We start from the raw sequence: 23,619 nt of genomic DNA on the forward strand, positions 1-23,619 counted from the left end.
TTTTTACCATAACACCTTTCAAGTGCACTTGTACAGAGTTGCTAGGTCTGAATGGTACAGCCATGTGCTTGGAAAAAATGGAAAATTAAAGTCAGTTTCTGAGTATTAAGTGATGTAAAGGGAGCTGAGCTCCTAGTGTTACCTTGGAGGCAGGTAAAAGATAGCAAACCATTTCCTGAAGCACTGGGAATGGTTATGGCTCATTTTTGAAGTCTGGGCCAGAAGCTAAGGCTACCAGCACCTGTCCCTTGGTGCCAGCTGGTGGGAGCTGCAGTTTTCTTCCTCTGATGGTTCATTTTTAATCTTTCAGTGGAAGGAAATTGCATTGCTGAAGGGGGGAAGTGAGTACATGTTTAAATAGTTTGGGGTTATATCTTAAGAGTCCAACAGAGCATGGAACTGAGGGACCTCAAGATAGGAGGAAAGGTGGGTTCCTGCCTCAAGACTGGTGTGTCAGAGGGTATGCTGTGTGCTCAAGAGGACCTCTTTGAAGATGGCCCTGTTTGTGGCATCAGCTAAAATCTGAGGCAGGCATCATCTTTCTGGTGGAGATAAAGCGAGTGTCTGCTCACCGGAATAGTTTTGGTGTAGTGCGAGGAGCAGCGGACGACCAGCAACGGCAGGGCGAGGGGAAGGCGGCTGCAAGATCGTCGTTGGAAGCGGGGAGCGTGAGGCGCTTCAGGCCTGCTCGTCCACCGGAGAAGCGGGACCTCGATGGCCGCCGCCAAGCTGTGGTGAGGAGAGGGGTGCTGCTGATGGAGCCCTAATTGGGGTTAATGAAGGAGCCGGTGGAGCCGCTGAGCTGCTCCAGCCCCGTCGGGGTCCGGGCCCTGACGAGGCAGCGAGGGCGCCGGGCCCCGCCCCTCGGGCCCTTGGCGGCACTGCCCCCGCGCGCGGCGCCCGTTGTGGGCGGAGCGACCGGGGCGGGGCGGGGGCGTCGCCGGAGCGGAGCCCGGGGGCGGGCGGAAGGGAGGGAGGGGGAGTGGCGGCGGCGGCGGAGGTGGGGGCGGGGGGAAGAGGCAACAGCGGCGGCGGCAGCAGTGGCGGCAGCATGGCGGCCGGGCGCGAGCGGCCGAGCGCGCCGCCGCCTCCCCCACCTCCTCCTGCTGTTGCTCCGCCGGAGCCTGTGGGCCCGCTGCCCAAATAGCCGCCCTGCCCGGTCCTGCCCCGCCCGGAGAGCGCCTGGCCATGGAGCTCGCCAAGCCGGCTTTCCCCGCGCTGCCGCAGGCCAAAGAGGACTCTGAGGTGAGCGGCGGGGTGGGGGGGAGCTGCCATCGGCTGCCGCTCGGCCCTGCCTTAGGAGAGTCGCTGCCGCGCCAGCCTCATGCGCGCCCGGCCCCTTGTGGCACGGCTGCTCCCGGCCCCCCCCTCCGGTCCGCGGGGCCCTATCTCCTGCCGGGCCGTGTTTGCCGTCGTCTTCCCCGTCCTCCCCTTCCCCTGGCCGCAGGGACCCCGCTGAGCTCTGAGCGCAGCCCCCGCGGGGCTCCACGGAGGCGCAGGTCCGTCTTGTCCCCCCTGTCCCGGTGTCACACTGGTCCACCCGCCGCTGTGCTACCCCCCGGGATCACCCACCACATCCCCTGGTCCTGCCTGCTGCCTTTTGCTCCCTCAGAGACCCTCTTTCCTCCTGCATGTCCCCTTTGAGGTGCCTCCGGCCTTTCCCTCCCTTACCCTGCCGCCTGCCTTACCCTGCTGCCTGCTCTCGGGGCTGTTAGCGAGCGCTGCCTGCTGAAGAGGGGGTGCCGGCCTTCACAGAACCCCCGGGCCATCTCGGCTGACCGCTGCTCCCTTAGCTTTTGCCCTCTGATAGTGGCCCCTACTCCGCTTGCTGTCTCTGGTGTCTCCTCGTGTGTTCTTCAGTGTGGCACGGCCTGGCTGTTAGCCGCCCTTTTGCTTCCCACTGCGTGTTCCCTCTCCCTTTGTATGGTCACCAGTCCTGTCCTCCATCTGCTGCTGGCTGCCTGCTTGCCTCTGTACGTGCAGAAAGGTAATGAGCTGCTAGCAGTGAGGACCTGCATGCCCCCTTCCAAACAGTTGGTGTGTATGAACTCTTAGATACTCCAGAAACAGTTTGGCGCTCCAGTGAGCCTATTGGGAAGGCATTTCAAGAGTCAAGAGTTCTCTGTGAACTAAGACAGGTGGCAATATCTGCCAAGACTTAGTTGCACCCTGTGTTGTGTCAGAGGAGTCGGGCCAGTGTGGTGTCTGATTTCTGAACTTGGCTTAGCTTCTCAGTTCTGACCCTGAATACTGGTGGTGTGTTTTCATGTGTCACAGACAGCCCTGAGTGTCCCGCTTTGATAACGTCAGATACTTCATGCAAAATGTTGCAGTGCTCATGTGGCAAGTTGATAGCATCTGAGCGCTTCAGAGGTCTATAGGTTGTTGTGTGTTTCATAAACATCAGTGTTAATTCTGTTTTAAGAGAGCTGTTGTTAAATGCTATCATTGTGGTAAGTTACCTGAAATATGGAAAGTTACTGTGTCGCTTTCAGTTTTGTTGTCAAGACTTAATATTTTCTTCAGAGTGTGTTTAGAAGGAGGTGTTTATAAGTTGTCTTGGCTGTTTTCAGAAAGTTGTGATCGGTTTGTATCTGAACACAAATTATATAGCACTCTGTGAGGTTTATGACTTGGGGTTTTCTTAATATCTTTCCTTTCTGGAGAAACCGATCCTATTATTTACAGTTATTCTGAAAATGGTCAACTCAGCCCAGATGGCTTTTGGAACCTGTTATAACTAGAATGGGTGAAAAGGCATATGCTGTTAAAACAGTTAAAAGCAGAAGTCACTGCCAGTCTGACAACTCCTAGCTGGTGAAAACTGAAGTTCTAATAGCGTTCAGAGTGGATTTTATTTTTAGATTATTTTTTTTTTCATGTTCTGTCTCTCAGTGTATAAAATGTGAGACCTTTGCGGGCTGCAAGACCAGAGCAGAGAATTTCAAGGACTATTTTTTAAGCAAAACCCTAAGATATTTTTCTTCCCATCACCTTACATCTGTGTCTGACTTAATCAAAATACACTACAGTTGGAGTATTTGGGGGAAGCAGGAAAGTTAAACCCAGTGGAGAATGTCAGAGTTTTCTTGTGGAGCTAACCTCTTAAGCAGAGTGTAAGAGACTTCAGCCTTCAGCGCAGTCCTTAAGAAGATGCTTTGGAAAAGCAAACTGAGGAAACTAAAGTCATTCCGCCCACAGAATGTAGTTATTTATGGGAAGCTGAAGATCATCTCGTGTGTTGCAGTGAGGTGGTTCTCTAATGAGGAGTACTCTCTAGTAGTATTTCAGGAAGTTGGCTGTGTATGGTTTAATGCTGTCTTGGTAGATTTGATTTCAAGATATTGTGGGGAAGAAGGGGAGGGGAGACAACCTGGGGAGTCCCTGGCTTACTTACTGAGACAGGCTGCGCAAGAGTAAGGGCAACTTTGTGGTCATTGTAAGGCAATCTTAACTGCCCCCCCCCCCCCCCCCCCCGTTCTCCACACTGACACTAATAACCATGTGACAGCTTAAATGATAACAATAATAATAATGCCAAATCAGTGAGCTGATCTGGTTGACTGCACAGCTCATCTCTCCCTGGTTGGCACAAGAAAAAGTCAGTGTGTCGGCAAGGCTGTGGTGTGTCGGGTGACAGCAGCCTACAGCTGGATTGACTTAGGCAGACTGCAGACGTGTACTCTAAATAAAAAGGTCAGTTTCCTGGCCTGTAGATTGTTTGCAATGTCACTAATCCATACATAGCATTACGAATTGCTGGCATTTTAAACTACTTGGCTATTGGTACTTTTTGGATGCTGGTGGTATTTCCCTGCGAAGTTTTGCCACCTTTGCATTCCTAATCTGATACCATCTCAGCAGCTGCCTGAGCAGAAGCTGGTTCTTCTGAGAACTCTTAGTGACATGTGCCCCTATGAAGTACACATATACTATGAGGCATGGGGGGAGTTCATTCAGGTGGTGAAACCGTGTATTAAAGGCCAAGCACAGACAGATACTGGCAAGCGTTTGCCATACTTCAGTGTGTCAGCGCTGGCTGGCCTGTGGTGCTTCCTTCAGCCCGCTCTTGTGCGCTGAGTTGTCCAGTTCTGCAAGGTAAGCTAATGAGGTGTGGGATAAACCAGCTTCTGTCTTTCACTGGTGAGTCTATGGCAGTTAAAAGCCAAATGCCTTTTTACAGGTCCTTATGCCATCGGAGTGTTTTCTACTTCAAATTTTTGGATGTTAAAAATGTAACTCATCATTCTTGAAAAGCTGAAAAAAAAATCTGCTATATGCCACGAATGTCTGTAAACTACATGTTTAATGATATTGAATATATCAAAGTCTTACAAGTAATAGTGACCTAAGCTTAGATTTATGTCTTTTTCTAAAATTGGTGTGTTTTCCAAGATAAAGTCTCAAAACTTTCTTAAATTTGAGAAGTGCTGTGTATTTTTTCTTTCCCCCAGTATAAGCATGTATGGATACACACCTGTTAAAGGAGGTCGGGTTAGTGACAGTGCATGCTGGCATATTAGCACTGAGACATCTTAGCACTTTCTGAGAAATGGTAAATAAGGACTGTAATAATTCAAAGAATTTAATGGAAATTATTTTCCCATTAGATTGTAAACAAAAAGAAGTGAAAAGTAGTGCTAGGGTATATGTACTGGGAACACAGCAATAATTACCAGTTCATTTCTTTGTTAGAATATGAGCATACTTGTTTGCAAGCAGGCTGAGTAAACTAGTATTTGTGATGTATTTAGAATGGTTTTTAGAACTCTCCATGGTTTTTGTAATAGAATTATCAGCTTATTGACTAAGCAATCATATTTGCCTTTTTATTATGTGTCAAAACTGAGCTTTCTTTAGTGCATGATGGAATTTACATTTCTTGACAGCTGTATTTAGTCTGAACGCTAATGTATTTTTGACTGCTTTTTAAAACTCTGTGGTAGTGCAGTCCATCTAACGGTGGAACAAATTTCTTAGGCTTTTTTACTCTTACACAATAAGAAATGCAAATAACCTCCTTAAACATGGTGATTCCCCTCCTCTGCAGACTCTTTAAAGTAAGTGGAAAGCCTGTATTAGAATATTTATTTTACCTGCCCACATAATAGAGCAAAAGAAATTTTACAACAAATGTGATGTTATGCTGGGAAATGTAAATCAGGTGACAGATTTTGATCACGACTCTGGGATACTATCAGCCTACTTTGCATAGATCAAAAGAAGTGCACTGTGACAGCTGAAGTCGAGCAGTCTTGTGAGCTGTGATGAACTTATGCCTTGCATCTGTGGGAAGCCCATTAAAGTACATAGGCATCCACAGAGACATGAAGGAGGCTCACAACTGGAGCAGTTTGTAGAACTGGAGACTTAAAGTATATATTTTTTTATCTAAATGAGGATTATGAAGAGACCTGCATGTTCCTTGGCTGCCTCAGTGAAGCCCAGCTCACTAGACTGTAGTTAAAAAAACAAAGGTGTGAAAATGAAGATACTTGCTCCATTTATAAACAATTCTCATAATCTGAATTCACTTTTTCCTTTACCAGTAAAACTTGTTCATTAGGGCCCACTCTACAGATTCTTTGTAAAAAGCATATCCTCAAGACCTTTTATTGTAGTGGGTACAAATGGGGTGAAATATTGCTAGAAAAAAATCAGCTGGGTCTTGGCTTCTGTGCAAGTCTATTTAAAAAAGAAAAGAAATGCAATAAGTGTGGCAGTCCTGCCAGTTGGCTGTGTGCTTCAAAGAAGCTGAAGAATTCCGCCTTTGCTGCTTTATTGTGCTTTAATAATCATAGAACTGTAGAATAGTTTGGGTTGGAAGGGACCTTCAAAGCTCTTCTAGCCCTTGCAATGAGCAGGGACATCTTCATCTAGATCAGATTGCCCAGAAACACATGCAGCCTGGCCTTGAATCTCTCCAGGGATGGCACATCTGCCTCCTCTCTGGGAAATCTATTCTAGTGTTTTACCTCCCTTGTTGTAAAAAAATTAATCTATAACATAAATTCAGTTCACACATAATGATATAAGAGTTCATGCAAACGTTATTGCACTGTGCAATAGTGCGTATGTAGTTAGTAAAATGAGTTCCATCAGAACAGATGACCACTATCATGTCTCAGTTCTAAAGTAACAACAAAGATTGATTCTGTTATTGTTACCAAACACAGTACCACTTAACAGTGCTGATGAGCCTGTGTGCTAATTGGTATTTCACAAGTTAGTAGAGGTATCTGTTTCGACTGATGTTACAGAATGGGACAAATAAGAAACGTTTGTTTCTTATCTGCATTATGTTTCTGCTTTCCATTTAGTTGCCTTAGTCTACCTTTTATCCTTTCCTGTGGCTTGTGTTTCTCTTTTCTAAAATAACCTTTATTTTCCTGTTGTATGCTTCTTCCTTCCTCTCTGTGCTCTTTCATTCCCACCTGCTATTGTTTTTCCTCTCCACCTTCCTGCTTTTGTATTCCTTTGCATTTACAAAATCAAAAATGTCTGTACAATGAGAACTTCCCATTATCTGAATACTCTTTACAAATAAACAGAAAGCATTGTTAAACACTGCTTCCCAGCCTATGTTTACCATTCTTGAGACTGACTGAAGCGGGATCTCTGACCAAGGGGGGACTTGCTGTTACAGCAAAGCCCATCTAATAGCTGGCTTTGCTGAAAAGCAGCTTTACCCATCCTGCCAACCATCCAGTGTTGTCACTAGTTTTGTCCCAATGCTTATCTGACCTGTGGTGACCTGGAGCGGGGAGCTTACTTGGTTGACAACCAGCTTTGCTAAAAAAGCAGTTAGTTTGGGGCCATTATAATTTCCTGAGCATGGTACCATAGGATTAAACAGGTGTGGAAGGGTGGGAATGAAACCTTGCCCTTGTTTGTAGCTCATTTTGAGGCTCTAAAAGTAGCACACTTTACAGTGAGAGATGTGACAGTTTTCAGTAATACTCAGATATTTTTCTTTCATATGTTTTCAATACTTCATTTTATGTTTTTGTGTTAGAAGATGGCAAATGAATGTGCTCTGTTAAATGAAATACTTCAGTATTTCATGATTTTGCTTGACAATTGTTCTGTTTTACAAAAAGCTTTACTTTTGTGCAGGTCTTTAATGATAAAGTCCCCTCCCTCCCTTTTGTTTGACTATAAGCTGTGAGTATATTTTTATTTTCCAACATACTATCTAAAGTACTGTCAGAACCAAGATGTGATTTCTTTTAATTGTGTAAATTAGCCTTAAAACTGCCTCAGTTACATATAAAGCTTTTGCATCAAGGTAATCATTAAGAGATCAGGACCCATCCACAATCCAAGCTGTAGCCTGCTTAAGGGGGGGTGATAGCAGTATTGGCAGTTAATATCATCATGCACTCTGACTGTTCTGATTAGAGCATTGTTTAGCTGAACTTTAATTTCCTATACAGAGTGGTACAAAGTTAGAGCCGAGAGATCAGTTGGCCAGAGCAGCTGAAGGAATTGAAGCAGGTCAGTAGAATGTGTAGCTGTCATTGCCGTAACAGTTGTCTTCAGCTTGATTTCACAACTTGTGGAAGAGTGTTGTATCAAGTCTGGAGAAAAGGCTTTGAGTGTTACAGCTTATGTGCATATTCCACTAGACAGGGTAACAAATTTAGGCAAGAGGATTCTGACAGCCCTAGATTTTTGAGGTACACAAGGAAGGATCAGTCACGGGGAAGTGTTACTCATGGGTGTTACTGTGATGAATTGTGATGGGAAGAGAAATCAGTACAGAGAGGTAAGTGATGCTGTTAATCAGCAGCAAAAGAGCTCTTTTGAGTGTTGGAAAAGGGTCAGAAACCTGGTGTGGTTAGGAAGTTTTTACTGGGAGTTGTGTGCAGCTTTTCAACAGGACTTGAAAGCAGGGAGAGTCACTGCAGATGGTGGCTGCTGCCCAGGGATGCTGAACAGATAAGTGACAGCAGGTAAAATCTAGAAAAGATAGTGGATTCTCCTTCTTTAAACTACTGGTCTGATTTATTTTACTGGTGGGGTTTTTTTTCTGCACCTTTGAAAGCATCTTCCTTCATCTAGGGCAGTCTGTGGTTTTCAGGCTTCTAATTATAAGGCAGCAGGAGTTTAACCATAATGATGAAAGTGTAGTACTGTGGGTTGCCTTCAAACTAAAGCTGAGCTTCATCAGAGACCAACTGGGATATACTGACTAGAATATACCTTTTATATGTGGGAATTAGATGAGTCTTCACACTTCAACTGTCAGTTAGGGACCAGTTAAGCAATTTCACATATATCCATTTCACTACATTGGTTTTGGTGAGGCATGTGCAGATTACACAAGGTACATTGCGATGCTGTGTTTAAAAAGCAGTCATTGCTTTTGTGCAGATCTTCAGCATAGACAAGTAGCAATGTCAGGGATGTGAAACTAATATAAAATTCATTTTATGAATTTTTGAGTCCTAGCCAAGGTCACTCAGGGAGAATCCACATGTACATACATTTATACATGTCAGTGTAAGACATTAGGGGTATTTTGCCATTAAAATGTTCTTCTAAAGAAGAACAGGTATAGTTATGGCAGAATACCAACAAAATAACCATAATTGCTGGCAAAGGAATTCTCTGTAGTTTAGATATTGGTTACCAAGAAGCAGTTTGTAATGTATAAAAGTCTTATTCATTCTTATCTTCAGTTTATTTCAGCTAGAGGCTGGCTGTAGATGGGGAAGGGAGGGCTTTGAAACATGCTTCACTCCCTTTTCTCTTGCCAGTCACTCCATTTTGGGACAGTAGTTGAAGTGCTTTACATAGTTCCTGGCATTTTATTTGTGTGAATCCAAAACAGCAGATATGTGCTGTGAACACCCTCAGCAAAACAGCTGAGCTATCTGTTAAACTTGTCCGTTAATGACTCACAGTCCAGCTTGGGAAGGTCTGTCAGAGGTGGCTGGCTCCTCCTTCCAGAGTTTTAAAGACTTTGGAGTTGTGGGGTTTAATTTTTGCATTCTTTCTCTTTACTTTTGTGTCTTGTGAGAATTGAAGGTGGTGTTTTGGTGTTTTCCAGTAAGTTGTTGCTTGTTCTGAAGAGCCTACCAAGTATTTAGCAGCAAGGTCTGCTGTTACTTTATCCAGCTCTGGCATCATCAGTTATTTTCTTAGCAAAAATCTTGTATTTGGTCTCTTAAAAACAAACTTTCAGTTGTTATTTGTCTGATGGATGGTTCAGACAGTGTGGAAAACATGGTTGATGAATGAATTCCTTAAAATGAGACCTATGCTTGGGCTCAGCTTACATTCATAGATTTATTTTTACATAATTTTGCTTTGGAATAATCTTGCATTGTTGGTTTTAGACACCTTGAAGGGTTGTCAGGAAATCACCAGAATCATTCTCAGTAGTTTGTGTACTTGTCTAAGATTGAATGTTTTCTTCCTACATCACCTTTCAGTTATCTGTTTTGCAAACTAAATCCCACTGAAAACTGTATCTTTTACACTTCTTGAAGAACATTGAAGACTAATGTCTGGAGCCAATACTAACATTTTTTTCTTGTTCAGAACATCTGTGGCATCTGTTGTCTTTTGGGTGTTGATTTTCCTTTGGACTGTATATTGCTAAGTTCTCACCTGCCTACTTTGCACATTTTACAGCTGTTGGGACTAGCACAATTTCCTGCTTCTGATGCATTTGAAAGAAGTATTTGTAATGTTAAGTCTCCTTACCCCAAAGTGGTGATGAATTTGTGTTGTCATTATGCTTCAGATTAAGACTTCTAAATTCTACAAATAGCGTAATAAACCCACTGAAGTGTTTAATACTCCTAGAGTATAGCTGAAGCTTTTCAGGGTTTATTACTTTTACTGTTGCTTTTATGCTTGAGCAAAACTGGGGGTTTCTTGCTTTTTGATGAGCAAATGATGCTTTTGTATATGCAATGAGACAGCTGGGTTATGCTACTAAACACTCCTAGATCAACCCAAATATCTATATCTGTGCCCAAAGGATACAGCTCTGTAAATGTCATCCTTTTGTCACAGGTTTTCTATTTTCTGCTACCAGGAGATTTTATTATTACAGCTGGAACATGCAGAAGTAATATAGCTGCATCTCTGTATCTTTAGCAAGGACCTTGTCAGTGCATTTATTTCTCTGCTTGTACTACCATTTTAGGTTGTACTCAGAGAATTGTTTTGAGTTGTTTAATGTTTGTTTGTTTTCTCAGAAATACTTTCCCAGACACAATTCAGGTGGTTTCCAGAGTATCTTTACTGATACTTATCCCCTCTCTAATTCCACCTCAAAGAGCTAGCAAAAACTCCCTGTGTAACTCTGTGTGTTTGGGGGAAGCACTGGATTTTTCTCGAGTGTCTTAGTAAAAAGAGGGTTAACGTGAAATACCAGTACAACTGCAGGTGCTGGGGTGGACAGCGTTGCAATTTAAGGTTTATCTTAGTGGAATCCTCAGCTTGTTTCAGAGGTGGAATATTCAGAGTTTTAACTTTGTCATAGTTTTGAGGAGAGCATAGCAAGAGTGACATACGGCAATGTTTTCTCTTAGCTGCTAGTGTGTGTGGAGCGAACAACAGTTATGTAAATATATGTATGCATTTGATATGTTTTAACTATTTATCTTTTTTCCCCCTCCAGCTGGTAACTGTGATCTCAGATACAACTTCTTCATGTGTGAGGGTCAGAGAATGAGTAAGAGCCTGTTAATAGAGGATGGTGGGAGTTGTAAAGGAAGGACAGGAATAGAGCCTGCCTGAACATTTTTCTGGTCAGCTTTGGCAGTTCTGTAAAGTGAAGCGGAGGATAGAGATGTTGATCCTGGCGTTTGCTTTAGGCAGTTCTGATAGATTGAGCTGGATGATAGTAAATAGTTGAGAAGAGGTGTTTCCTGAGTGGTGAACCCTCACAGACTGTGAAAGGGTCTGAGGTTCTGTGGAAGGGTGTGATGTGCTATCTATAAATTAACTGACAAGGAGCATCATGTCCTTGTGGCTGAACACGAGTGTATGCATTTGTGGAAGGATCCTTCCCAGTGTAACTGTCTAGGGTGGAGAAAAGTTGAGATTCACTTTAATGGCTCGCTCATGGAGAGCGTAAGTTTTTAGAATTGTTAATCCTGAATATTCAAAATGCAGTTAGTTTGAATGCATTGGGTGGGGCAGTGTAGACTCTAAGGGAGTTACCTGCTGCACGTGTTATCTTCTAACTGTTTTGTCAGTTGCGGTAGGAATGTGCCAGGCAAAATGTAGCTGGTACAGAATGTTCTAAAGCTTTCTTCCTTTTTTTTTTTGTTGACCTCTCCACTCCAGAGGGAAGCTTCTGAGCAGAAAGCTGAGGTGTGGATGTACAACGCTGGCTGTTCTGCACCGGCTGCTTCAGTGATAATGTAGTGAGCTTGCGATTTCTTCATATTAGCTTTAAAAACAGTGTGCCTTGCACATGAGTGTTCCTGGTATCTGTGTGGAGAGGTAGCAGTGAATGTAAGCACCGTGCCTGGTGCGTAGCAGGTAGCTTGTACAGTCTGAGAAAATAAATTCCAAGTTATTTCTGTAGCATGCCAGTACAGATCTCTGCCTGAATGTGTTTTTCCCCTTGTGTGTATATGTAGTTATGTTTTATTTTATTTTTAAGGATTGGACCTATCCCATGAGAAGAGAGATGCAGGTATGACATGCTTTCATTTTCCATTTCAGTAACAAAACATGTTGTGTTCAGTGAGTAAAAGAAAGTGCCCTACAAGGGAGCAGGTACCAGAATTAGTCTTGAGGGGTAAAGTGTCAACCAGCACCGTGAAAGAGATGAGGATTGCTAGCTCAGAGTGCAGCTGGGTTTGGATCTCTGCTGTACAAAGACTTAAAAAAAAAAAAGTAGTAATTTTGTCTTTCAGAATCCCCCAACTACTACATTTTTAACTTTGTGAATATTCTTAGGAGATGACTGCTAAAAATATATTGGCTTTGCTTTTTAACTTAAATTTGGTTGGAAGTAAGTGTTCTCAAGTAGGATGAGCAATTAAAATTTTCCTACTATGGTGTCAGCCAAATCTTTGCACAAATAAGTTCTGTAGACCTATGTGTCTTTATTGGTGGAGCGATAAATGTTTAAAAATGTGTATTTTCCTACTACCAGGACGAAGCTAGCAGACTTACCATGTGTGTATGATTTACCATGTGTGTATCTTCTACCACGAGAGTAATTTGGAATTAATTACAAGGCATGATTATATACAAACTTAATTTTTCATTTGATCTGGGGCTGGGTAAGATGCAGTAATCAAACCAGAACTTTATCCAAATAAAGGACTTGATTCCTGTTCCAAAACAAGATCTACTGCAGAAAGATCATGTTTCTTTTATTTTGCCAAACTGATTTTTTTCACCTTATCCTGTTATAAATGACACTTGATAACACATCTCACTAACATGTAAATCTCTTTTCCGTGGCCACAGTCTGAATTGAGTGTGATGTATTATTTCAAATAATTTTGACTTGGTATTAAATGTCTGTGTTCTTCTGCCTCCTAGGAAATTTTACCTGGGTTATTTTTAGGCCCGTATTCTGCAGCTATGAAAAGCAAGGTATGATTTTCAGAATAGTGTCTCATAAGGAAACTTTGCTGTGGCGATTTGATTTGTTACTGTGGCAATATGCTTGCGTGTTTATCTGTATGGGTGTAAATTTGGCTGCAATCCTGAACTGGAACATGAAAGATGCCAGAGTAGAAGTAATACATGATACATTTATGGAATGGTCCTTTTATTATCTGACTGGGATTATCTGACTGGGACTGGTGTCAATGCCTCCGCTTTCCAGGGTGAATCTGAAATGCCCTCTCAGGCACATGCTGGGCAGTTGACACTTAGAAGACTCTTTTCCTTCACAGTGTTGTGAGCTAAAGGGTTACTTCAGGAAGAAAAAAACCTGAAAAAGAGCCCTGATGAAATTCTTTTCATGTGGCCTGAAGTTCAGGATGTGTTCATACTCACACGTGTGCTCTTTCAATTCAGCTAGTCAGTTCTACCTGCTCCTTACAAACCAGAAGAAGTGCCAATTTGAAGTGACTTGCACACTAATTGCAGTGAGTGTTCATGAGTGACCTTTTTGTGCTATAATTGAGTCTTATAATCAAGCTTGAATGTAACTTTTCTTAGGAAAAGGTGAATAGTTTGAGACATGCATGTTCCCGATCAGGCAATCCTTTGCAAAAACATTGCAACATAAATCATGTATGTGTGAATGGGAACTTGCACATACACAGTAAAATAAGGTGAATTGCATCTGCAATAAAGGCAAGCACTGCTAAGACAAAGCTTGTATCTGTGAACTTACCTCATAGTTTAAATGATCTTACTTTCAGTGGTCTGTTTCCAGCAAGAATCCAGTGTTGGATGTAAATTTCTACATCGTGTAGGGACTTGCAATTTCAGGCAAAGTGAAAGGTGGGCCAAGACAAACAAGTTCATTGAATGCCTGTTCTTTTTATCATTGTCACGAATGCCTTTTCTTGCAGCTCCTAATAGTCATGTCTTGTCTTTTTTAAATACAACATTTTTCACACTATGCTTTGAATATTAGAAAACCAGCTCTGGCTTTCCTTGAACCCTGTTGTGTATTTCGGCATAGCTTTTCTTCTATTGCTCTGCAATAGGTAGGTTCCATAATTTAAAAATAAATGTGTGGTTTTGTTTTTCCACAGCTACCTATACTTCAGAAACATGGAATAACCCATGTAATATGCATACGACAAAACATCGAAGCAAACTTTATTAAACCAAACTTCCAACAGTTATTTAGGTGAGAAATGATCAAGATTTTCTGTGTTAGTGTTCTTTCCAAATATTTTCACATTGTCAAAACCTTTTGAAAAATGTTCTAAGGCGTAGACATACTCTTAGATCCAAACCATGAAGTGTATTCATCCTAATAAACTCCAGACATAAGCAAGTCTGCAAATGAGAAGTATCCATTACCTTGCAGTGACTGAGAGATGTGAGACCCTGCTTGGAGTACCGTGTGCAGTTCTGGTGTCTCCAACATAAAAACGATGTAGAACTGTTGGAGTAAGTCCAGAGGAGACCACAAGGATGATAAGGGGGCTGGAGCACCTTCTGTATGAAGACAGGCTGGGGAGGAAGTTTAGCTTAGATATAAGGAAGAAATTCTTTACTGTAAGGGTGGTGAGGCACTGGAGTGGGTTGCTGAAAGAAGTTGTGAGTGCTCCATCCCTGGCGGTGTTCAAGGCCAGGTTGGACAGAGCCTTGGGTGACATGGTCTAGTGTGAGGCGTCCCTGCCCATGGCAGAGGGTTTTGGAACTAGATGATGTCCTTTCCAACGTAAACCATTCTATGATTCTATAACTGTCTATAACTAAAGTTGTGAGTATGGTTTCTCCTGCTAATAAAACATTTGAGGTAACTTAATCAGAATGGTACCTCTGAAAAAGTTGCGTAGAGCCCCAGAAAAGAGCCCTGACCCATATTTACGAACTGATGGGGAGCATGTGAGTGTGTATTACTCTGCTTTTAGACTTGTCTGTAGCATAGCAGTTGTGAATTTCTTCTCCTCTGAGATGTGATTTTGTCAGGGGATATCAGAGAAGGTTCCTCACATCGTTTTTCATAAGGACAGCTCCAGAGGTTGCTTCATTGTAGAAATTCTAGAGCTTGGACAAGAAAGTACAGCCAGGACAGTAGTGCTAGCTTCCTTCTGCAGGCTTGAGTAAAGTGGGGTTGAATCAGCTGTACAGGGACTAGTGACAGCAGCTCAGTAGTACCGTGTACTCATAGCAACTGTTTTCATTGTAGGTATTTGGTCTTGGATATTGCAGATAATCCAGTTGAGAATATAATACGATTTTTCCCCATGGTAAGTATTTGTGTGTTCATGTGAATGGATTGGGAATGGAGTTGCCCAGTAAGAGTTTTCTGAACTAAAAAATACTGGTTTCAAATCTGGGATACCCAGCCAGAAGTTTCTGGAGGGGCTGAGAACTCTTATGTGACCTTATTGCCACATTAGTAAGTGTGATTAACTTCTTTTTACAAGTATAGACACTGAGGCAGAGTTCAAAGGGCTGTATCTCGATTATGGTCTTGGGGAGGGGGAAAAGGAAGGAATAAAAAAGACTGGTCTCAAAACAAAGCAGTCAGGTCATGAGGGGATGCTGGAGAAATTGGCCTGTAGGAAACTTACTTTTTGAGCTCAAGAGTATTTATATCTCTTGTATCAAATTCAACATATCAAACCAAGTTCAACAGAAAATAGTAACTAGATAGTGTAATTAAGTTTCACAGCATCTTGAGGCATGTTTACTGTAGAGGAGCTAAAAAGTAACTTTATATTAAACAGTACCCGTTACATACTAACATTTGGAAATGGAATAAACCCTTAGATTTAAGCTGTGGTTTTGTATCTTTAGGTTAGTTTACAACAGAGCAAAAACATTTTGGTCCTTCCCCCACCCAAACCAACCAACCAACCAAAGCTCTTCTGACTTCCCTGTATATGGCATAGGTGGTCATGTTTTTGCAGAACAAGGCACCAAATTGGTTGATGGCTTACGGCTTTTCTAAAGAGTAATGCCATTTAATCAAACATCTTTGCTAATCTTGCAGCTCTGTATTGATGCATTTTTAAGTCTAGTCTGAGTTTTCCCCACAATAAGTTATTTAGCTTTTGCTTTTCATCTAATCAGCTGTTTCAAACTGGCAGTATTCCACAGACCTCATTACATCATGTCTCACAGATCGGTTAGACCTACTTCTATAACTGAAAATACCATTGTAGAACTTGCCTACTGACACCTGTGTGTTCCTAGGGGTCCAGGTTGTATTGCTGTTGATGTGTGTGTGGGGTTTGTTTGTGGTTTTGTTGTTGGGTTTTTTCCCCCAACTGTTAAGCAAACATGTTTGGAAGTTACTTTTTTATGATAGTGACATAATGATTGTAAAAAGCACAGTAATGGAACTTTATGCATTTTGTTTCTGGCTTCACATTAGTTTTTCACTGACAATTTTATGGATAGGTAAATGTACAAAAGAAATAATGTCCAGTTGAAGTGGTGTCTAAGTCTATATAAACAGATTTGTATAGGAGTGTGTTATTGTCACTGTATATAAAGACAGATAAAATTCTGCCAAATTTAAGTGCAAGTAGCAGTAACATCTAAAATAATCTGAAACTTTGAGTCTTTTTCTTTTTCGTAGACTAAAGAATTTATTGATGGAAGTTTACAAAGTGGAGGTAAAATCATTAACGTTTTTCCTTCGTTTACTAATATGTTAAAGCTTTAAAACTTAGTGATCTGTATTAGAGGCTCTTAAGTATTAGGTTTTCTTATGTTTCTGGTTTTATTGTGCTTGACTTGAACTATCAAAATTCATAGCAAAGTGTTCTTTCCTTTGCCTCCTACTGGAAAACAAACCTCTTTGAATATCTGGGGTTTGGGTTGGTTTCCCCCCTTTAAACACCACTGTGTTCTGTACATGAAGTTTTTGTCCCCTCTCTAATGTAGGGCTAAAAATCTGCATTGTCGTCCTGGAATGCAGATTCTGCTACCCAAAATCCTCTGAGGCAGTGATCTGTGCTTCTCTATCCCAAGGCAGTAATGAGCAAAGTGTAATTGGTAATCCAGAGTGAAATAAGACGCACCTTTTATTTTTAGGAGGTACCTTGCTTCTGTGTAGCTCTCCATAATGAGGAAAAAACCCTACGTTTCAAAGAATTTTCTTCAGTCTATACAAGTTGTTTGTTTGTTTTTTCCTTCTTAGGAAAAGTTCTTGTCCATGGAAACGCAGGGATTTCTAGAAGGTAGGAAACCATCCATCCTGCTTACTCATTTTTTTAAACAATGGAAGTATCTTTTACTAATGTTTTTCTTTGCTTCTTTTCAGTGCTGCCTTAGTTATTGCATACATAATGGAAACATTTGGGGTGAAGTACAGGTAAGAGCAGAGCATGGTCACATAGTTTGATCACACCATTTGTCTGAAAAGGCTGGAGTGAGGGAGCACTTAGCACTGATAAGAGGCCTAATATATCTGTAGGCATTAATGTTTTAATTCAAGTGGTGTAAGCGAATAGTAACTTTGGAGGGAATGTAAACAGTTGTGTACTGACGCATAACCCAGTTAGCTTCTGAGATTGAATGAAGACTTTACACGGGGCAGATCATTCCATTTCACTTCATTGTAGATCTGTTTACATCCTTTCTACAAGAAGCAGGTACCTGCTGTTAATGGAAACAGAATACCAGCCTATGCAGGCTGATGCCTTGCTGTAAAACTATAGGAAGGGCACCAAGAGGCTGTTCTAAGTAGTGTGTTGAGAACAGGCCAGCAAGCTGACAACTGTAGGTAGGCCTGGGCAAATGGTATTTTACAACTAGTATTATTTTACACTTCTGCCCAAACAACTTCAGTTGTACAAACTGGTTCTGAGGAACAGTTAGAGGCTGTATATTTCCTAAGAACTGATAATTGGAAGGAAGACTCCTGAAACCGCACAGACTTTTGTCGCTGTCTGTTTTCCACTCAAGTATTTTCTCTCTCCTTCTCTTTTTAAGGGATGCGTTTACTTATGTTCAAGAAAGAAGATTCTGTATTAATCCAAATGCTGGATTTGTCCATCAACTTCAGGTGCCTTTTAGGGTTTTTTTTGTGTGGTCATAACTCAGAAGCCATTTGATGAATCACCTTCCTGCAAAACAGATGTTTCTAACTTAGGTTTAACATTTACTGTAAAAGTATGCTTCAAGTAAATGTCAGAAGCTAAAGTAAAGCTTGGGAGGAAGATGAGCAGGAACTCCACTTCATTACACTTAAGCTTTAGACAAAGCAAATCCAGGAATGGAGGAGAAATAAAAATCCTGGTTTGTGCAGTGATTAAGAGGCTTTGAAACAGCTTAATTGATGGCTAAGGAAAGTGCTGGGTGGCATGGGAAAACGCTGTGGCATTCATCGGTGTCTGGACACTCACATTCCTAGGTGATGAAATTCACAAGTCTGAAACAGCAAACAGTGGTATCATGAAGTTTCTTTATTATAGCCAAGGAGTCTGTTGAGTGAATGGTGGGCAAGCATCAGGACAGTATGCTAAAACAGGTTTGCAGTGTCTCTGCTATTACTTCAAGATGATGAGTATCTCCTGAGGGGTTTTTCTGTTGGGGGTTTGCTTTTTTTAAAGTAATTCCTGGAAAACAGTTATTGTGTAGTACTGCAAGTGTGACAGGTCAGTAGAATGCAACTTGAAGGCCCTGTGTGGTTTGTCCTTGTAACAGATCTCTGAAGCTACTGTATTCTAAGTTTGGTTTGTTTCTACTGTCCAAATTGGGAGCAGTGATTTCCCTGAATATTCTCACAGAAGTTTTGGTTTTATTTTTTAGTGAAAGTTTACTTTGTTTTCTTTTGCTCTTTTTTCCTGATGTTTTTGTCATTCACATCAAAGCCACAAAGAACTTTCCTGTAAAATCTCTGCCTTACTGTAAGCTACTCTCTAGACCATCTTAGTGAACTCTCTGAATTAGTCCTTCTTGTCCTTACAAAGCGTTATGCTAAATTAATAGCAATGTGTATTATTAAACTTCTTCAGGAATATGAAGCCATCTATCTAGCAAAATTAACCATCCAGATGATGTCACCACTGCAGCTGGAGAGATCCCTCGCAGTTCCAGCTGGTACTACAGGTCAGAAGCCTCATGTTGTGTGCAGTGCTGCCTGTCTTACGCGGTGTTATGAAGTGGCTCTTGTACTCCCTAAGTGAATCTCCAGCTTTTGGGAAGGGGATGGCTGCAGTTGGTGTGTAAGTGATGTTCAAACTTTAGTGTGCAGTATGCATATTCTGTTTTCTTATGTTTGAACTTCCTTCTCTGTGGTATTTTCTGCACTTTCATGCCATGCTGGAGAAGGGCCTTGTCCTTCAAAAACCCTGAGTGTGCTGGAGGAGTCAAGAGTGACAGGTTGAAAGCAGCCAATGTTCATGATGTGATTGCTGCCCTTAAAATTAAGGCAGTTGCTCTGAAGTGTTCTGTTGTGTCTTTAAACGGATAATGGGGAATGAGGGCATGTAAAAGCTGTTTTCTCGGTCATATAGAGGTGTGCCAGTAGTAACCGCTCCTGAAGCTCAGTGAAAATGGAGTCTGGGGGAGATGTAATGGGAGTGCAAGAAATGACAGATTCTAGGAAACTTCCTTTCCATGTGGAGAAGTGTGAGGGAAGAGGAGTGCTGTCAGCATCTGGCTGTCCAAGAGCAGAATGTCTTCAAAGGGCAGAGTCCCTGCCAGAAGACAGTAGCAACTGCCCTGTAGTCTTCCTCATAGCTGTGTATTGTGCGAACTGATCTTTTCAGATGTTTCCTCTTTCCTCTTGCCTTTTGCAGGAAGTTTAAAGCGAGTGCATGAAGAGGATGAAGAACTTGGAACCGTGCATGTGGCAGCAGCACAGAATGGATGATATTTGAGGACAAGCACTGTTTTAATTGTGAATTCCTGCCGACAAAGGTGAAGAAGACTATGAGAAAAAGAAAACAGAATTGTAAGCAAAAGAATGAACACATACATAGCTTCCTTTCAATTACATGTTGCTTCCAGATGTAAATCTGCCTCTGCAACACACTAAGCATCATTTTTAAGATGTTGGACTTCTTGAATGAATAGATGGCACTGATTGTTTTACTCCTTTTTTACACTTTACAGTTTTATTCTAAACCAAGATTTTTGGACTTGCAAAGAGGTATTATTGCAATAATGCACTTTTCATACTTGAAATTTCTTTATTTGTATGATATAAAGTTATTACTTTAAACAAAATGCAAGCTGGGGGGGATTTGTTTATGAAGTTATTTGTGTAATTTATAACAAGAGACTTTAGTAAAGAAAAAGTTTGCTAAAACTCACCTTGTTCTCAGTATATATTATGGTCATGCTTGCAGAAAAGTGCTTTATGAACTTCACTGTGAACTACTACTGGCAATTGAGCAACAGCAGTGATCTAACTGGTATTTAACTCTTTACTTTGTTATAAACCTCACTATATCTGAATTATTTTGAGGCTGACACTCTGAGATCAATTTGAGACAAAATACCTCTAAAAATCTCACCTTGTTTTATGTAAGTTCAGCAGTACTGATTACTTAATAAAATAGTCGTGCTGAATTATCTATCGAGAGAACTGGCTACCCTGGATTTGGAGAAGGCTGAGGTTCTTAATGACTTCTTTGCCTCGGTCTTCACTCGCAAAAGCTCTGACTGCATCATCCAAGTCTTGGAAGGCAGATGCAGGGACTGTGAGAATGAAGAACTTAGGCCCACTGTAGGAGAGGATCTGGTTCGAGACCATCTTAAAAACCTGAACGTACACAAGTCCATGGGACCTGATGAAGTCCATCCGCGGGTCCTGAAGGAGCTGGCAAATGAAGTTGCTAAGCCACTGGCCATCATATTTGAAAAATCATGGCAGTCAGGTGAAGTTCCCGACGACTGGAAAAAGGGAAATACAACCCCCATTTTCAAGAAGGGAAAAATGGATGACCCAGGGAATTACAGACCAGTCAGTCTCACCTCTGTGCCTGGCAAACTCTTGGAGCAGATTCTCCTGGAAGGCATGCTAAGGCACATGAAAAAACAAGGAGGTGGTTGGTGACAGCCAGCATGGCTTCACTAAGGGGAAATCCTGCCTGACCAATTTGGTGGCCTTCTATGATGGGGCTACGAAACTGATGGACAGGGGCAGAGCAGTTGACATCATCTACCTGGACTTGTGCAAAGCCTTTGACACTGTCCCACACGACATCCTTGTCTCTAAATTGGAGAGACATCAATTTGATGGGTGAACCACTCCGTGGATAAAGAACTGGCTGGATGGCCGCACACAAAGAGTTGTGGTCAATGGCTCGATGTCCGGCTGGAGACCAGTAACGAGTGGTGTCCCTCAGGGATCAGTGTTGGGACTGGTCTTGTTCAACATCTTTGTCGGTGACATGGACAGTGGGATTGAGTGCGCCCTCAGCAAGTTTGCCAATGACACCAAGCTGTGTGGTTCGGTTGATACGTTGGAGGTAAGGGGTGCCATCCAGAGGGACCTTGACACGCTTGTGAGGTGGGCTGATGCCAACCTGATGAAGTTTAACCATGCCAAGTGCAAGGTCCTACACCTGGGTCGGAGCAATCCAAGGCACAGCTACAGGCTGGGCAGAGAAGAGATTCAGAGCAGCCCTGCAGAGAAGGACTTGGGGGTGTTGGTCGATGGAAAAATGAACATGAGCCAGCTTCAGTGTGCGCTCACAGCCCAGAAAGCCAACTGTATCCTGGGCTGCATCAAAAGGAGCGTGACCAGCAGGTCGAAGGAGGTGATCCTGCCCCTCTCCTCTGCTCTCGTGAGACCTCACTTGGAGTCTTGTGTGCAGTTCTGGTGTCCTCAACATAAAAAGGAGATGGAACTGTTGGAACAAGCCCAGAGGAGGGCCACGAGGATGATCAGGGGACTGGAGCACCTCCCGTACGAAGACAGGCTGAGAAAGTTGGGTCTGTTCAGCCTGGAGAAGAGAAGACTGTGTGGAGACCTCATAGCAGCCTTCCAGTATCTGAAGGGGGCCTACAAGGATGCTGGAGAGGGGCTATTCATTAGGGACTGTAGTGACAGGACAAGGGGTGACGGGTTAGAACTTAAACAGGGGAAGTTTAGATTGGATAAAAGGAAGAAATTCTTTACTGAGAGGGTGGTGAGGCACTGGAATGGGTTGCCCAGGGAGGCTGTGAATGCTCCATCCTTGGCGGTGTTCAAGGCCAGGTTGGATGAGGCCTTGGGTGACATGGTTTAGTGTGGGGTGTCCCTGCCCATGGCAAGGGGGTTGGAACTAGATGATCTTAAGGTCCTTTCCAACCTTAACTATTCTATGATTCTATGAATTAATAGAGAGCAGCTACTGATTTTACGCACATCAAGACTGAATTCTTTCAGCTGGTGCTGAAAAGCTGCTTGTTAAATCAGTTACAGGATTATTTAAATTGAACAAAACAACATGGATCCATCTCTCTAGGAGAATAGAACATCTTCAGACTGGTATTGAAGTATTAGTTCCCTTTGTAAAACAATACTTGCATCACTGGAGATAAAACTTGGGTCAAAACTGAAGCCCAAAGCAATGGCCATAGTAGTATCAAGAGCCAAAGGATTCTGCATGGCTCTTCTAAAGCTTTAGAGTGAAGTAAGGCCACACACTTAATCAGTGCTTTGAAGTTCTCAAATTGGGAATCTCCAAGGCCATGAAACTCTTCTCCCTTCTCAGCAGCTTTGTGATAACCTCTGGTTTACAAGGACAGTCCCAGTTCTGCATCTCTGCTTGGTTTGCCAGTCAGTCTGTTGCGTAAGAGATGTGAATGAAATGATGGCTCCTTAAGAGCACTGTGGTGACTGAGCAAATGATGGAGCTGTTAGAAGAACTTGTGTATTTGGGAAATCTGAACTTGTTATTAGACTGTATTTTAACAGGGCTCAGGAGAGCTTAATCAAGATAAAAAGCACACAGGGATCCGAGCATCCAGCTCACTCCCTGTATGCTGATATGGCTGTTTGCCTCAGAACAAGCAACCTGTGGGGCAGGGACTCTGAGGGCAGATATCTTTGAATTCCAAGGCATGAGCAGCCATTTTGTACTGTGAGGATCATTTTGATGCTGCCTTCTGGAGGGTTGTCCAGCAGCTTGTTTACTTTGTAGGAGTTGTGCCTCACTTTGTGTATTCAAGGCAAGTTGACCACGCCTGGGACTTGCTGGTCTTTGCTCAGTCACAGATCCTCTGCCTTGTCTTGCAGCTGAGGGACAGTCCCTCCAGAGCAAGTCTGAGCTCCTGGACTGCGTTAAGGCTGTGACATGTACTTAGCAAACTCTGGTTTGAAAACTCCACCCTGGGTTAACCCATGCTGCCAGAACACACACTGGTGACACCCAAGGAGGAAGTACTCCTGATTTAAGTCTGGGCATTGAACTGAGCCAGGATACCTGGGTGAGGCTTTATAGCCCAATAACCTCATCTCCTTTGGGATGTGAAGGCCCTGGAGTGCTGCAGGTGGGGAGGGCTCACAGCAGAGCTGAACCAGTCTTCGGCAGTGCTTTCCGTTTACTGCTGCTGTCCTCTGCCACAGATGCTGGTGATGGAGCAATGCAAATCCTCCAGAAACAAATACTGGAGAAATGCATGATGCTTTAGTTGGGAAATGTTCACCTTTAAAAAGAAAGCGTGACTCTTACTTCCTTAAGAACTACAGCATGTCATTGTGAAACCGAGGGATTTGCAGTTGTGTGGTTTTATTACATGCTGTTGACTGACTCTCTTTAAGAATGCTTCAGAGCTGATGGGAAATAGGTTCTCGCATGTTTCACTGCTTACACTGTGTGGCCACTGTGCTGCTGCAGTGGGGTCTGGGGCTGTCTGTCTTTGCACAGCTCACCAAATGATGCCAGCTATGAGGATGGGAACCAGCTCTTTGCATTTTTATGGCTGTTTTAGCTCCCTTGGGAAGGGTAGTGATGAAGCACAGATGGAAGAGTGCTGGTGATTCATCTGTCTCTCCCCTGCCAGAGAGGCTTGTTCATGTGTAGTCTGGTTCTGTTACCTCACTGGGGT

General features: G+C 42.7%; 1 protein-coding gene across 5 annotated transcripts; it reads left to right on the top strand.

Annotated features, from left to right (window-relative positions):
• Window positions 1-999: 999 nt before the first annotated feature.
• STYX (serine/threonine/tyrosine interacting protein) lies at window positions 1,000-19,892 on the top strand. 5 transcript variants are annotated; one of them, XM_080617806.1, is made up of 12 exons: window positions 1,000-1,245; window positions 7,117-7,164; window positions 11,633-11,665; window positions 12,526-12,579; window positions 13,698-13,795; window positions 14,807-14,867; window positions 16,208-16,244; window positions 16,772-16,811; window positions 16,895-16,945; window positions 17,566-17,638; window positions 18,591-18,800; window positions 19,377-19,892. In XM_080617806.1, the coding sequence occupies exons 3-11, from the start codon at window positions 11,648-11,650 to the stop codon at window positions 18,759-18,761; spliced, it is 603 nt and encodes a 200-aa protein (XP_080473932.1). In that variant the 5' UTR covers window positions 1,000-1,245; window positions 7,117-7,164; window positions 11,633-11,647; the 3' UTR covers window positions 18,762-18,800; window positions 19,377-19,892. The 5 variants fall into 5 exon arrangements, with proteins under 5 accessions (XP_080473932.1, XP_080473929.1, XP_080473930.1 ...); XM_080617807.1 differs by lacking the exon at window positions 7,117-7,164 and adding an exon at window positions 11,311-11,387 and having other exon boundaries at window positions 1,177-1,245; XM_080617803.1 differs by lacking the exon at window positions 7,117-7,164.
• The last annotated feature ends 3,727 nt before the right edge of the window (window positions 19,893-23,619 follow it).

The sequence above is a fragment of the Psittacula echo genome, assembly GCF_963264785.1.
Source record: "Psittacula echo genome assembly, chromosome: 5".
NCBI classification, from domain to species: Eukaryota; Metazoa; Chordata; class Aves; order Psittaciformes; family Psittacidae; genus Psittacula; species Psittacula echo.

Excerpts from the sequence above, each read along its gene's own strand:
- STYX (XM_080617803.1), top strand. The coding sequence starts at position 1,189 with ATGGAGCTCGCCAAGCCGGCTTTCCCCGCGCTGCCGCAGGCCAAAGAG. Across the intron at positions 1,246-11,632 it reads AGGCCAAAGAGGACTCTGAG|GATTGGACCTATCCCATGAG; the intron begins GTGAGCGGCGGG and ends TTTATTTTTAAG. Across the intron at positions 16,946-17,565 it reads ACATTTGGGGTGAAGTACAG|GGATGCGTTTACTTATGTTC; the intron begins GTAAGAGCAGAG and ends TCTCTTTTTAAG.